At 38.7% G+C, this 15,218-nt stretch overlaps 1 protein-coding gene across 1 annotated transcript in view; it reads left to right on the top strand.

The window, feature by feature from the left end:
- Fmn2 (formin 2) overlaps nt 1-15,218 on the top strand; it is a 339,622-nt gene that overhangs the window by 202,040 nt on the left and 122,364 nt on the right. The window contains exons 9-11 of the mRNA XM_052201126.1: nt 13,392-13,483; nt 13,637-13,766; nt 14,795-14,941. Of these exons, the coding sequence (XP_052057086.1) occupies nt 13,392-13,483; nt 13,637-13,766; nt 14,795-14,941 (369 nt within the window). The remainder of the gene's footprint in view (nt 1-13,391; nt 13,484-13,636; nt 13,767-14,794; nt 14,942-15,218) is intronic.

The following is a 15,218-nucleotide window of genomic DNA, read 5'->3' on the forward strand; positions in this document are numbered from 1 at the left end:
CTGTGGATGGAAGTCCAAGGATCTAGCAGTTGCTCAGACCCATGAGGTATGCAGGCAAGGACAAGTGAGTCTTCCTTCTTCCAATGTCTTTATGTAGGTCTCCAGCAGAGGCTGTGGTCCAGATTAGTGTGTGCTACCACACCTTTAATCCCAGATGACCTTGATCTCCCTGTCTTAATCTTCTGGAATTCATAGCCACTATGCTTCAAGATCTCCATGCCCAGATCCAGGTCAGAAACTTGTATCTCTCAGCCTCCAGATTAGGATCACAGGTGATCCTTCCAATTCTGGATTGTAGTTCATTCCAGATATAGTCAAGTTGACAACCAGGAATAGCCACTACACAGGGCTTACAGACATCCAGCCAGTTCTTGCTTTGACATATCTTTCCTATGGAGTGGTTTTCATTTCAGAAAGTACCATGCAGGGTGGAAAGAGTAACTAACCATCATAACCAGCTGTGAATCCTGCCAGCTCCAAGATCATAGCTGTAAATTATCACAGAGACTTGTCACATATTGTAGAGTCTTGTCAAGATGAGCCATGCCAAAATATTATAGTATCGCTGGTTCATGTGCAATGAATTAGAGACTGTGGCATGCTTAGCCATAAATGGACCATCTACATCCCATCACCTTCCTCAAGACTCAGGGATCATTGGAGCTTAAAAAAAAGAATTGCCAAAGACTGCTGTTGGCCAGTGTTTTGCACACAAAATAGAACCATTTTCTCTCCTGGTTTTGCAGCAACTGGGATTTTCTCATAGTCGTGCAGTAACTCTTGGGGAAGGGTCTAACCTTATTCTTTGTCAAATAAGCAGAGGGCAATTGGGCAAGACATGTACATGATTAAAATGTGGAAGTAACTGAGATGTAGTTACTGTACCATAGTACATACTATACAAAAAAATTCATACTCAAATGAATTTTTTTTTCTTTTTTTTTTTTCTTTTTTTTTTATTCGATATAATTTATTTACATTTCAAATGATTTCCCCTTTTCTAGCCCCCCCCCTCCCCGAAAGTCCCGTAAGCCCCCTTCTCTTCCCCTGTCCTCCCTCCCACCCCTTCCCAGTTCCCCGTTCTGGTTTTGCCAAATACTGTTTCACTGAGTCTTTCCAGAACCAGGGACCACTCCTGCTTTCTTCTTGTATCTCATTTGATGTGTGGATTATGTTTTGGGTATTCCAGTTTTCTAGGTTAATATCCACTTATTAGTGAGTGCATACTATGATTCACCTTTTGAGTCTGGGTTACCTCACTTAGTATGATGTTCTCTAGCTCCATCCATTTGCCTAAGAATTTCATGAATTCATTGTTTCTAATGGCTGAATAGTACTCCATTGTGTAGATATACCACATTTTTTGTATCCACTCTTCTGTTGAGGGATACCTGGGTTCTTTCCAGCATCTGGCAATTATAAATAGGGCTGCTATGAACATAGTAGAGCATGTATCCTTATTACATAGTGGGGAATCCTCTGGGTATATGCCCAGGAGTGGTATAGCAGGATCTTCTGGAAGTGAGGTGCCCAGTTTTCGGAGGAACCGCCAGACTGCTTTCCAGAGTGGTTGTACCAATTTGCAACCCCACCAGCAGTGGAGGAGTGTTCCTCTTTCTCCGCACCCTCTCCAACACCTGCTGTCTCCTGAATTTTTAATCTTAGCCATTCTGACTGGTGTAAGATGAAATCTTAGGGTTGTTTTGATTTGCATTTCCCTAATGACTAATGAAGTTGAGCATTTTTTAAGATGCTTCTCCGCCATCCGAAGTTCTTCAGGTGAGAATTCTTTGTTTAACTCTGTACCCCATTTTTTAATAGGGTTGTTCGGTTTTCTGGAGTCTAACTTCTTGAGTTCTTTATATATATTGGATATTAGCCCTCTATCTGATGTAGGATTGGTGAAGATCTTTTCCCAATTTGTTGGTTGCCGATCTGTCCTCTTGATGGTGTCCTTTGCCTTACAGAAACTCTGTAACCTTATGAGGTCCCATTTGTCAATTCTTGCTCTTAGAGCATACGCTATTGGTGTTCTGTTCAGAAACTTTCTCCCTGTACCGATGTCCTCAAGGGTCTTCCCCAGTTTCTTTTCTATTAGCTTCAGAGTGTCTGGCTTTATGTGGAGGTCCTTGATCCATTTGGATTTGAGCTTAGTACAAGGAGACAAGGATGGATCAATTCTCATTCTTCTGCATGCTGACCTCCAGTTGAACCAGCACCATTTGTTGAAAAGGCTATCTTTTTTCCATTGGATGTTTTCAGCCTCTTTGTCGAGGATCAAGTGGCCATAGGTGTGTGGGTTCATTTCTGGATCTTCAATCCTGTTCCATTGATCCTCCTGCCTGTCACTGTACCAATATCATGCAGTTTTTAACACTATTGCTCTGTAGTATTGCTTGAGGTCAGGGATACTGATTCCCCCAGATTTTCTTTTGTTGCTGAGAATAGTTTTAGCTATCCTGGGTTTTTTGTTGTTCCAGATGAATTTGATAATTGCTCTTTCTAACTCTGTGAAGAATTGAGTTGGGATTTTGATGGGTATTGCATTGAATCTGTATAGTGCTTTAGGCAAAATGGCCATTTTAACTATATTGATTCTACCGATCCATGAGCATGGGAGGTTTTCCCATTTTTTGAGGTCTTCTTCCATTTCCTTCTTCAGAGTCTTGAAGTTCTTGTCATACAGATCTTTCGCATGTTTGGTAAGAGTCACCCCAAGATACTTTATACTGTTTGTGGCTATTGTGAAGGGGGTCATTTCCCTAATTTCTTTCTCAGCCTGCTTATCCTTTGAGTATAGGAAGGCCACTGATTTGCTTGCGTTGATTTTGTAACCTGCCACTTTGCTGAAGTTGTTTATCAGCTGTAGGAGCTCTCTAGTGGAGTTCTTTGGGTCACTTAGGTAGACGATCATGTCGTCTGCAAATAATAATAGTTTGACTTCCTCCTTTCCAATTTGTATCCCTTTGACCCCCTTATGTTGTCGAATTGCCCGAGCTAGTACCTCAAGTACAATATTGAAAAGATAAGGAGAAAGGGGGCAGCCTTGTCTGGTCCCTGATTTCAGTGGGATTGCTTCAAGTTTCTCTCCATTTAGTTTGATGCTGGCTACCGGTTTGCTGTATATTGCTTTTACTATGTTTAGGTATGGGCCTTGAATTCCTGTTCTCTCCAAGACTTTAAGCATGAAAGGATGCTGAATTTTGTCAAATGCTTTTTCAGCATCCAATGAAATGACCATGTGGTTTTGTTCTTTGAGTTTGTTTATGTAGTGGATTGTATTGATGGATTTCCGTATATTGAACCAACCCTGCATTCCCGGGATAAAGCCTACTTGATCATGGTGGATGATCGTTTTGATGTGTTCTTGGATTCGGTTGGCAAGAATTTTATTGAGTATTTTTGCATCGATGTTCATAAGGGAAATTGGTCTGAAGTTCTCTTTCTTTGTTGGATCTTTGTGTGGCTTTGGTATCAGCGTAATTGTGGCTTCGTAGAAGGAATTGGGTAGTGTTCCTTCTGTTTCTATTTTGTGGAATAGTTTGAAGAGTATTGGTGTTAACTCTTCTTTGAAGGTCTGGTAGAATTCTGCACTGAAACCATCTGGTCCTGTGCTTTTTTTGGTTGGAAGACTTTCTATGACTCCTTCTATTTCTTTAGGCTTTATGGGACTGTTTAGATGGTCTAGTTGGTCCTGATTTAATTTTGGTTCAAATGAATTTTTTTTAGGCAAGGAATTTCTTCAGTGAATGGAAGTGAACAGCACTTGGACACAATGGGTCTCCTAAGGGATTATTTGAAACTAGTGGGTCTTTTCTGTTATTGATTGGTATATGAGTATAGGATCTACAGAATGAACCCATTCCAGCAGATGACTCTGATCACCATTAATAAACACTATGTGACTCAGTAGTATCCCCCTTACATGTAGAGAGTTACATGTAATTTTCAAAAGCAGTGGGAGAAAATAGCTGTAGAGGCCTCATAGGAGTGAGAGTGGTTTAATTTGTAGCTTGATGCATTGTGCTCTGGGATTTTGAAGCCATGTATGTGTATGGATTTAGACTGTCTACTGCAGTATCTCGCAAACAATATACCTTGAAACAAATCATCCAAATTCCTCTGCTCTCTCTCTCTCTCTCTCTCTCTCTCTCTCTCTCTCTCTCTCTCTCCCCATCCTCCCTTTTTCTCCCTCCTCTTCTCCATCTCATCCTTCCTTCCTTTTTTTCATAACACAGAATCTATGCTTAACCACAGAATGGCAGGCCAGAGAAAGAAGAACATTTGCGACCAAATTGACTTTTGGAGTTCCATCAAAACCCAAACCATCCATTTAAACTCTGGGTTGTGGTACAAATTTCAGTCATAGTTTAAGATAATTTGTATGGTTGAAGATAAGGGTAAGAATTTGAGACCTTAGTAGGTATAAAAACACCAGTCATTTACTTGATCCTCCATGCTTTGCAAGAAGAAATCCAGGATGATGGTCTAGGAACAATTAGGCATATTTAAAAAGAACACAACCAAGCATATAAGCACAGCATTGTCTAACAACTGTAGTATTACAGTTCTCTCTCTGTTTTCTATCTCTCTCTCTCTCTCCATCCTCCCTTTTTCTCCCTCCACTTCTCCCTCTCTTCCTTCCTTCCTTTTTTTCATAACACAGAATCTATGCTTAACCACAGAATGGTAGGCCAGAGAAAGAAGAACATTTGTGACCAAATTGTAGACCACATTCTTGTTCTTTCACACATATCTCTATGTATTATATGAAAAGTTCTCAGTAGAGTTGTACTAGACAAGTGTATAGATAACTTAATTCATACTTACTCTGGTAAGTATAGTATTCTTTTTGTATTTATTAGTTGACTGACAATTACCAGAACTGACTCAGTTTCAGATATTCACAGATATCTATTTTAGAGCTTATCCAACCTCTTAAGGGCCTTCACAATATTACTAGGATGTTGAGGTATAATTGCCATGATTTGCCTATTGTGCCTTCAGTGTTTGTTGCATTTCCTTATGTTTCTTGACTTCTCTCTCCCTATGCTGGCTAGCTTTATATCAAATTGACACTAATTGTTATCTGAGAGGAGAATAGCTCAGTTGAGAAGATTTCCTCATACGATCAGGCTGTGGGCCAACCTATAGAGCGTTTTCTTAATTGGTGATTGATGGGGCAATCCCAGCCTCCAAGAGTCACTAGGAATGGAAGCAGTAGAGTGGCAGGAGCAGTAGATCCTTGAAGCCAGACTTCCCTCTTCCTCATGGAGCTTTCTCAGGCTGACCTAATCCATGGGACATTTCTTCCAGCAGAACAACACAGTCAGACCATCAGGCCATTGGTATGGTGGATGTATTAATTGGTTGTAATAAGTAATAGCAAAAGGATACTGAGCATCAGTCAAGGAGAGTCAACAGTGTTGATAGTGCATGGGAGAAAAAGAGTCTAAAAATATGTAAAACTAACTTATTCAGAGGTGAAATACTCTTAAAAATACCCTTTTTCTTCTTTTCTTTTTTTATTCAATATATTTTTTATTTACATTTCAAATGATTTCCTCTTTTCTGCACCCCCCACCCCCAAAAAGTATCATAAGCCCCTTCCCTCCCCCTGTTCTCCCACCCACCCCTTCCCACTTCTCTGTTCTGGTTTTGCCCTATACTGCTACACTGAGTCTTTCCAGAAAAAGGGGCCACTCCTCCGTTCTTCTTGTACCTCATTTGATGTGTGGATTATGTTTTGGAAAAATTCCCTTATTTATGTTACATTCATCAACGCAGTCTTCTGGAAGCTGGACATGAGCTTTAGAGCCCACTATGAGAGACTTTGCTCACATGAATGGAAAGGATACTATACCATGACCAAGAACTACTAGAGAAGCAACCTGGGTTATAAGAAAACTCAACTCCATGCCATAGCATCTGGAAATATGTTGCTTAGCACAGAAGTAAACCAAAGAATGTTAAAAAGTCAGATTCTAACTAACATCTTTGAAAGAGACTCGTATTTTGAAATTGATCCCAGAAAACAGGCCAGATAAGAATAAAGAGGAAATATGCACGTAATATAAAGCTATTTTTTTATTTTGTTTTTGTAGCATTCTTTAAAGACATAATGCCAGTGTGAAAACAAAAACTTTAATTTTATCAAGAGAAGTTCTTGGTTAAGTATGGAGGTAGTTAGAAATAATTTAGTTGCCATCTCTGTAGGAAAAGTCTATCCCACAAATGATAAGGAATTCCTGCAGTCCAATCAAGAGGCTCTTCAAAGTAGAACTCTTTTCATAATAACAGTACGATGGTATTTGTCTTCTGATAGTGGCAGAATGTCCAATCTTCTGATACTATAATCTACAAAGTTCACATTCAAGAACCACACAACTGAGTTGCAAAAGTTTGCAGGTGGTTCACCTAGCTTAGGTCTGTCTCAAGAATAGTGCAACAGTGTTCTCCAATTCTGAAGGACAAGAAAGATCCAATGTCCCCTACCATGGTACATCTGTACATCTGGGCCAGGCAAACTTTGCCCAGAGATGAGGAATGGTACTGAGTCTGTTGGCTCTTAAAGTTCACCACCAAAGACTCTACAATATATATTTTTGAAAGTCCTTCTTTTTTCTAATTTACTGGTGCTACAGTTTAGATAGATCTTGAATGTCCCTTACAAAGGGCCATATGTTGGACACTTGCGGCAGTATGGAAGATGATGAAACTTTTAAAAAGTGGGTTAGGAGGGAAGTCCTTATGTCATGGAGAGAGATGCCTTCAGAAGGAAGTAGCATAACTATTATGAAGTTTCTGAGTTTTGTGGAACGCTGAGCTTTTCAGACTGAGTTTAATGTCCCAGCCCAATATCTTCTTTGGCTTTTTTTGACAATGTTACCTCTCCCCTGAATGTACTCCCACTACTTATCATGGGGCTTTCTGCATATCTGTACTATACCTGTTTGGACTGTTACTCCATAAAGCTAAGACCTAAATAACTATCCCTTATAAATTTAGTGTGGGTCAAGGACTAGTATGAGGATTTTAGTGAAATTTAGTGTGGATCAAGGACTAGTATGAGGATTTAGTGCCATGACCTTGAGATGACTGTATACACACACACACACACACACACACACACACACATATATATACATATGTATGTGTGATAAGTGAAGATGTGTGTATGAGAGGGTGGGGGAGAAATTACCTGAGGTGATACCAACTCAGCTCCATGGACAAAACGAAAAAGCAGAATGGCTACCATCTAGACATACATATGTGAAGAAGAAAGGGGTATGGGTGGCAAACTCTGCTCTCCCTGAGCTGTATCTTCAAACCAAGGCAACTTGTTTCTTCCCAAAATGAGTGGAAGTGGTATGATTCCAAATGAGATCACAGAATTCTTTGCAGTAGTTATATATGTCTGAATGTATAAGAACTGAAAATTCATTTGAAACCAAAATGTAATGAGGCTGAGGTGATTTTAGAAACCCTTGGCCATGTTGCCTTGGGAAACTTCCTATCAATCTTGGTTCTGGACACAATTTGTACTGTGCATGCCATGTATATAGTTGCAATAATCATTGCCTGAGCACCATGGCTTAGGTTTGAAAGGATTTTGCATTATAAACTACAGCATTTTACTCTCTCTGTGTATGTGTGTGTCTGTCTGTGCTTTTGTTGGTACTTAATGGTTTAATTACAGAAAGCAATGACTAGAATATCTTTTTATCTATTGTATTAAAAGATGCTTGATTATAAAAATGATTGTTTGAACTGCTGACTTGAGTTTCATAATAACCCATTAAATGAATTTTGACTTGTGAGTAGGGAAGAATTTCCAACAAATTTTGAAATGGCTCAGATATATACTTTTGCAAGGTTTGCACTAAGTGTTTGTATGAAGTAGTCTTCTCTGCATTGAACCTTATACATAGCCATCCAGTTCTCAAAAATACACAAGTTGTTTCACCTCTGACTGACCCAAATGCTCAGCCACCATACCAGCATTTCATAGCTCTGTCTGTGTCTCGTTCCTCTCTCTCTCTCTCTCTCTCTCTCTCTCTCTCTCTCTCGTTCTTCAAGACAGTCCAATCCAGGCTGTCCTGGATTGAACTCACTATATAGACCAAACTGGCCTTGAACTCGAGATCAACCTGCCTCTGCCTCCAAAGTGCTGGAATTAAAGGCTTATACCAACACTCCCAATAGCATTTCATCTCTTATGTAAAACTAAAAAAAGCCATATTTATCTCATTGCATGAAAATATGCTTTTATGTGTAATAATTCATAAAGTTGTACACAGACATCATGTGTTCTAAATTTTTCTATATTGTTTATTACAACTAAACTGATTTTTTAAACCTATTCTATAAACCTATACACTCAGAGCCACATAAAATTTCTTGGGCAAAGTAGAGCAACCTGTAAAAGTTTAAGAAGCCCCTTTATGTAATACAGCATACGAAGGATTTTACATTTGGTAATTTACAATTATTTCTAGTTTAGGAAGTGACTGTGACATGGCCAGAAAGACATTGCTTTTAAAGACTTAAAGGAACTTGCATGGCTTATAGATGCATTGACATTCACACACACACACACACACACACACACACACACACACACACACACACACACACAGAGAGAGAGAGAGAGAGAGAGAGAGAGAGAGAGAGAGAGAGAGAGAGAGAGAGAGTCCTCTGCCAAGATTTATGGGTCAAAGTATTTTGTTCAAGAAACAACATAAAAGCTACATATAGAGTTATGAACCGAGTTGTAGCAAGCTGAACGTCTTACCTTCTGCTGAGGTTGAAGGTGTAGAATGGACATAAGCTCATATAAATCAGATAGCTTTCATGCATTTCTTTAAATGGAGATGTAGTGAGAATTAGAAAGCTGTAGCTAAGTTTGCCTACTCACAACTGTTGCCTAGTCGGTATTTACAGGTTTAATATTCTTCTGTGATATTACATTGGTCTCTTGCTAATAAGAGCGGTGCTGTCTTTGTTATTAAGCACATTTTATAATGTAGCTTCAAGAGCATGGTGACAGTTATGGGACTGACTCTTTACATACTTGAGAAATAAATCAGATCATTGTTATTTGAGGCTTATTTGTGTGTGTGTGTGTGTACGTGCACGTGTGTGCACGCACATGCATGCACAAGTACACACATGTGCATGTCAGTTTCAGTATCTACAGAAGGTAAAAGTGTAAGACCACTCTGAAAGTGGAGATATAAACAGTTATGAGCTGCCTGGTGTATGGGTGCTTGTGATCAAACTTGGCTCCTCTGCAAGAGAAGAACCCACTGTTAATCACCGAGCCATCTCTCCAGCCCCAGGTCATTGATCTTTATTCCTCTAAATCTCTTGTACAAGTTCTTCAGAAGTTGGGAAAGTGTGGCAGTTACATACTGAGTGAAACTCTGCCAATTATTTAAACTTTATGTAAGTCTGTGAACTCTAACAGAATTCACCTCTCTTCTTATATCTGTCCAATGATACATTCCATCCCCCCTGCACCCAATTCTGTGTGTCACCTTCTCTCTTTGGCTGACCTGTCATCAGTTAGAAGATGCTTCATTTTGAGGTTAAATCGTTATTATTATTATTATAAATGGAAAACCTTCATTTCTGAACAAGCAGTTAATAGAGAGCAGTTCACTTGCATGGATGCTGGCTGTACATTCTCTGGGGACCTCTTTACTGAACCTCGTACATCCATTCTAACAGAGTTATTATTGAGGGTATTTCAAGGTCTGAAGACTGCCCTTCACATCAGCATATGGCTATGCATGACTCTGGAATGCACATGGCAGGGGCAGCGTGGGCTCATCAGATCTATCTTTGTGAGGTGTAAAATTATGTCTAAGTACAAATAAAAATGATATCAATGTTCCATAAGAAGAAATAATTTTCTACTTCATGGAATCTGTAAACCTTTCACTTGTACTAGAAATAAAGATGATTGTCTCCCACGAAGAAACAAAATAATTGAATCTGTACTTATAAGGAGTAAAAGGAGGCAGGAGCAAAATATGGCTGGAGCTGTTTTTGTATCTAACTATCATGTTTAGCATGTGCATGGAAATCTTTTATTTTTGTTTTATGCTTTATTTATTTTTTTAAAATTATATATTTTTATTTTCTATATTCTTTGTTTACATTCCAAATGATTTCCCCTTTGCCAGTTCCTCCTTCCCCATATGTCCCATAAACCTTCTCTCCACTCATTCTCCAATCACCTCTCTCCTTTTTCTCTGTCCTGATAATCCCCTCCAATGTTAGATCAAGCCTTTCCAGGATCAGGACCCTCTCCTTACTTCTTCATGGGAGTCATTTGTTATGCTAATTGTGCCTTGGGTATTCAGAGCTTTTCGGCTAATTAATATCCACTTATCAGAGATTGCATTCCATATGTATTCCTTTGTGATTGGGTTGCCTCAGTTAGGATGATATTTTCCATATCTAACCATTTGCCTAAAAATTTCGTGAATTCATTGTTTTTAATTGCTGAGTAGTACTCCATTGTGTAAATATGCCACATTTTCTGTATCAATTCCTCCATTGAGGGACATCTGGGTTCTAACCTGCTTCTGGCTATTATAGGCTGCTATAAACATAATGGAGCATGTGTCCATTATGCTATAAACATAATTGCATGCCTGGGAATCCTTTGGGTATATGCCCAGAAGAGATATAGCAGGGTCCTCTGGAAGTGTCATGCCCAGTATTCTGAGGAACCCCCAGACTGATTTCCAAAGTGGTTGTACCATTTTACAACCCCACCAGCAGTGGAGGAGTGTTCCTTTCTCCACATCCTTGCCAACACCTGCTGTCTCCTGAGTTTTTAACCTTAGCCATTCTGACTGGTGTGAGATGAAATCTCAGGATTGTTTTGATTTGCATTTCCCTAATGACTAATGATGTTGAGCATTTCTTAAGTTGCTTCTCGGCCATCCGAATTTCTTCAGGTGAAAATTCTTTGTTTAGATCTGTACCCCATTTTTAATAGGGTTATTTGGTTCCCCGGGTTCTAACTTCTTGAGTTCTTTATATATATTGGATATTAGCTCTCTATCGGATGTAGGGTTGGTGAAAATCTTTTCCCAATTTGTTGGTTGCCGATTTGTCCTTTTGACAGTGTCCTTTGCCTTACAGAAACTTTGTAATTTTATGAGGTCCCATTTGTTAATTCTTGATCTTAGAGCATAAGCTATTGGTGTTCTGTTCAGGAACTTTCCCCCTGTGCCCATGTCCTCAAGGGTTTTCCCCAATTTCTTTTCTATTAATTTCAGTGTGTCTGGTTTTATGTGGAGGTCCTTGATCCATTTGGAGTTGAGTTTAGTACATGGAGATGAGAATGGATCAATTCACATTCTTCTGCATGCTGACCTCCAGTTGATCCAGCACCATTTGTTGAAAAGGCTATCTTTTTTCCACTGCATGTTTTTGGCCCCTTTATCGAAGATCAAGTGACCATAGGTGTGTGGATTCATTTCTGGGTCTTCAATTCTATTTTATTGGTCGACTTACCTGTCATTGTGCCAATACCATGCAGTTTTTAACACTATTGCTCTGTAGTATTGCTTGAGGTCTGGGATACTGATTCCCCCAGAAGTTCTTTTACTGTTGAGAATAGTTTTAGCTATCCTGGGTTTTCTGTTATTCCAGAAGAATTTGAGAATTGCTTTTTCTAACTCTGTGAAGAACTGAGTTGGGATTTTGATGGGGATTGCATTGAATCTGTAGATTGCTTTTAGCAAGATGGCCATTTTAACTATATTAACCCTGCCAATCCATGAGCATGGCAGGTTTTTCCATTTTCTGAGATCTTCTTCGATTTCCTTCTTCAGGAAGGAAGTTCTTGTCATATAGATCTTTCACTTGTTTGGTTAGAGTCACACCAAGATACTTTATATTGTTTGTAGCTATTGTGAAGGGTGTCATTTCCCTAACTTCCTTCTCAGCCTGTTTATTCTTTGAGTATAGGAAGGCAACTGATTTGCTTGAGTTGATTTTATAACCAGCCATTTTGCTGAAGTTGTTTATCAGCTGTAGGAGTTCTCTGGTGGAGGTTTTTGGGTCACTTAAGTAGACTATCATGTCATCTGCAAATAGTGACAGTTTGACTTCTTCCTTTCCAATTTGTATCCCCTTGACCTCCTTATCTTGTCTAATTGCTCTAGGTAGAACTTCAAGTACTATATTGAAAAGGTATGGAGAGAGAGGGCAGCCTTGTCTAGTCCCTGATTTTAGTGGGATTGCTTCAAGTTTCTCTCCATTTAGTTTGATGTTGGCTACCAGTTTGTTGTATATTGCTTTAACTGTGTTTAGGTATGGGCCTTGAATTCCTGTTCTTTCCAAGACTTTTAGCATGAAAGGATGCTGAATTTTGTCAAATGCTTTTTCAGCATCTAATGAGATGATCATATGGTTTTTTACTTTGAGTTTGTTTATATAGTGGATTGCATTAATGAATTTCCTTATATTGAACCATCCCTGCATCCCTGGGATGAAGCCTACTTGATCATGGTGGATGATCATTTTGATGTGTTCTTGGATTTGGTTGGCAAGAATTTTATTAAGTATTTTTGCATTGATATTCATAAGGGAAATTGGCCTGAAGTTCTCTTTCTTTGTTGGATCTTTGTGTGGTTTTGGTATCAGCATAATTGTGGCTTCGTAGAAGGAGTTGGGTAGTGTTCCTTCTGTTTCTTTTTTGTGGAATAGTTTGAAGAGTATTGGTGTTAGGTCTTCTATGAAGATCTGATAGAATTCTGCACTGAAGCCCTCTGGTCCCATGCTTTTTTTGGTTGGGAGACTTTCTATGACCCCCTTTATTTCTTTAGGGATTATGGGACTGTTTAGATGATCTATTTGATCCTGATTTAATTTTAGTGTCTGATATCTGTCTAGTTTAATGTACTTTTCTTTTCTCTAAGTATAACAAAAGCAATCTACAATTATTGCAATATATAAATATTTTTAAAAAGATTGAAGATCACATTAATTCCAACTTTAAATTCATGGAGATTTGAATGAGATTCTTTTTTTTAAAACTATGGTTTTCTAGAAAGTGCCATAAAGAGCCAAATTAAGGAAAAGGAGAAAACTATTATTTTATGTTTGAATGAATAAATAGCTTTCAGATCATTAATAGTCAATAGCATTATTTCTGGAACTTTGGCATGATCTGGATTTTATTATACATACTCACACGTTAAGACATCTTGTGCATTAAGTCAAGTGTTACTGCAACAGATACTAAGAAATTAAAATACAAAAAATTCTCCTGTATTAAGTTCATTCTTATCTAAAGGATGGCCTTGAAGAGTTTTGGAACAAAACAAAACAAAACAAAATAAAACACTTGGCTTTCATTTTTCCAGAGAGCACAGTCAGATGAACTGGAAAAAATTGAAAAGCACAGTCGATCTTCCAAAGACAAGGAAAATGCCAAGTCTCTGGACAAACCTGAACAGTAAGTATGTCTAGGGACCTGGGAGGCCAATCAAGGCTGTGGGTGGGCCTCTCAGAATAGGAGAACATGGACCTGCATGTATGTATGTAATATAGGAGACACCTTTGTTTGAGTCCTTACACTTTTGCTCCCTCTGTACCTTTATCTCCTTAGGTTCCTGTATGAGCTGTCACTAATCCCCAACTTCTCAGAGCGGGTCTTCTGTATCCTGTTTCAGTCCACATTTTCAGAGAGCATTTGCTCAATTCGTCGCAAGTTGGAGTTGCTACAAAAACTGTGTGAGGTAGGTTCCAGACCAGAGAAAGGAATGTGAATTGTGATGTTTATCTGTGTTCCGTCATGTTCTTATTTATTTTTATAATTTTTGTCCCCTCGAAGTACTTGTAGATTCAAGGGATAGCAATACCACATGAGCGAATGTTTGGGAACTGGGCTTCAGGAAGAAAGCATGTGTTTAGGCATATTCACACAGCAGTGGGACCACATTGAGAGCCGGGCCAGTTTATATTAGTCTCTTAGGATCTTAGCTGCCAATGCTTTGCCGAAACCAAAGCCCCATTTCCCATTTCTTTCAGACATGAGACTTGCAAATGGATGTAATTTGAAGGCATTCATTTCTCTTTGAGTTGTTTATTTGAAAGGGAACCTCAGTAAAACGTTAATAGTTATTGCACCTAAATGGCTTTTGGAATAGTCATTTGACTCAGTGGAAGGTAAAATACCTCTCTGAATAAACAAATAAATTTTGGGCTAGAAGGACCACTACTAGCACTAAAAACAATTTATCAAAGATCAACACAATCATTTGTTCTGATTGGGATAAACCACCTGAAGAATGGAAAACTATTACTAGAAACACTTTCAGAGGAAGTGGCACATAAAAGGCGAAGTCAGGCAGGGTCCTGAAGAGATGAGCATAAAGTTGTAATGAGCAGTCCTAGGCCTGGAATTCAGTCTTTCTACCTGCCTTTTCTGATTCTACAGCTTATAGCCAGAAATCTATATTGTATGTGACATAGAGACAATGAAAGATAACAGAGGTGATATCATTTTGTATACATTTTCATTGTATATGGACCAAGAGGGCAACCTCTTGGCTTTAACAATCACACTCATGCTTACTGGTGGCATACCATTGTAAAGTTAAATTTGAGAAACTGTTTTTGGAATATACTAAATAACAGGGAAGGTCATAGATTGACTGGCTGTCACTCAAAACTATCCATGCAATATGATTAGCTTGGTGTTGATTTTTGATGATTTAAATAAGACAGTGTATGAGAGAAAAACCTTTGTTATCTTGTCTCCTAGACTTTAAAAAATGGGCCAGGAGTCATGCAGGTCCTGGGTTTGGTTCTAGCTTTTGGAAACTACATGAATGCTGGAAATAAGACCAGAGGACAAGCAGATGGCTTTGGACTAGACATTCTGCCCAAGCTCAAGGATGTCAAAAGCAGTGTAAGTGTTTTGTGTTAATACTTGCACCAAATTGGGGATGTTTTTAAACATAGGTTTGACTTTCAACAAAATGTAATAAGTAACCGTTTCTGTTACAAGATCAAAATTTTCACAGCCACACATTTACACATACACACACACACACACACACACACACACATTTATGTTGTTTATAATGGAATCTAAGGAGAATGTTAGAGTATCAATGGAAAGCTAAGGTTAGGGATGACAATCAGACTCCCAGATGAAAGTCTGAGAGGATGAATTTGAAAAGTAA

This window comes from Apodemus sylvaticus, chromosome 12 (genome assembly GCF_947179515.1).
Source record: "Apodemus sylvaticus chromosome 12, mApoSyl1.1, whole genome shotgun sequence".
Classification (NCBI taxonomy): Eukaryota; Metazoa; Chordata; class Mammalia; order Rodentia; family Muridae; genus Apodemus; species Apodemus sylvaticus.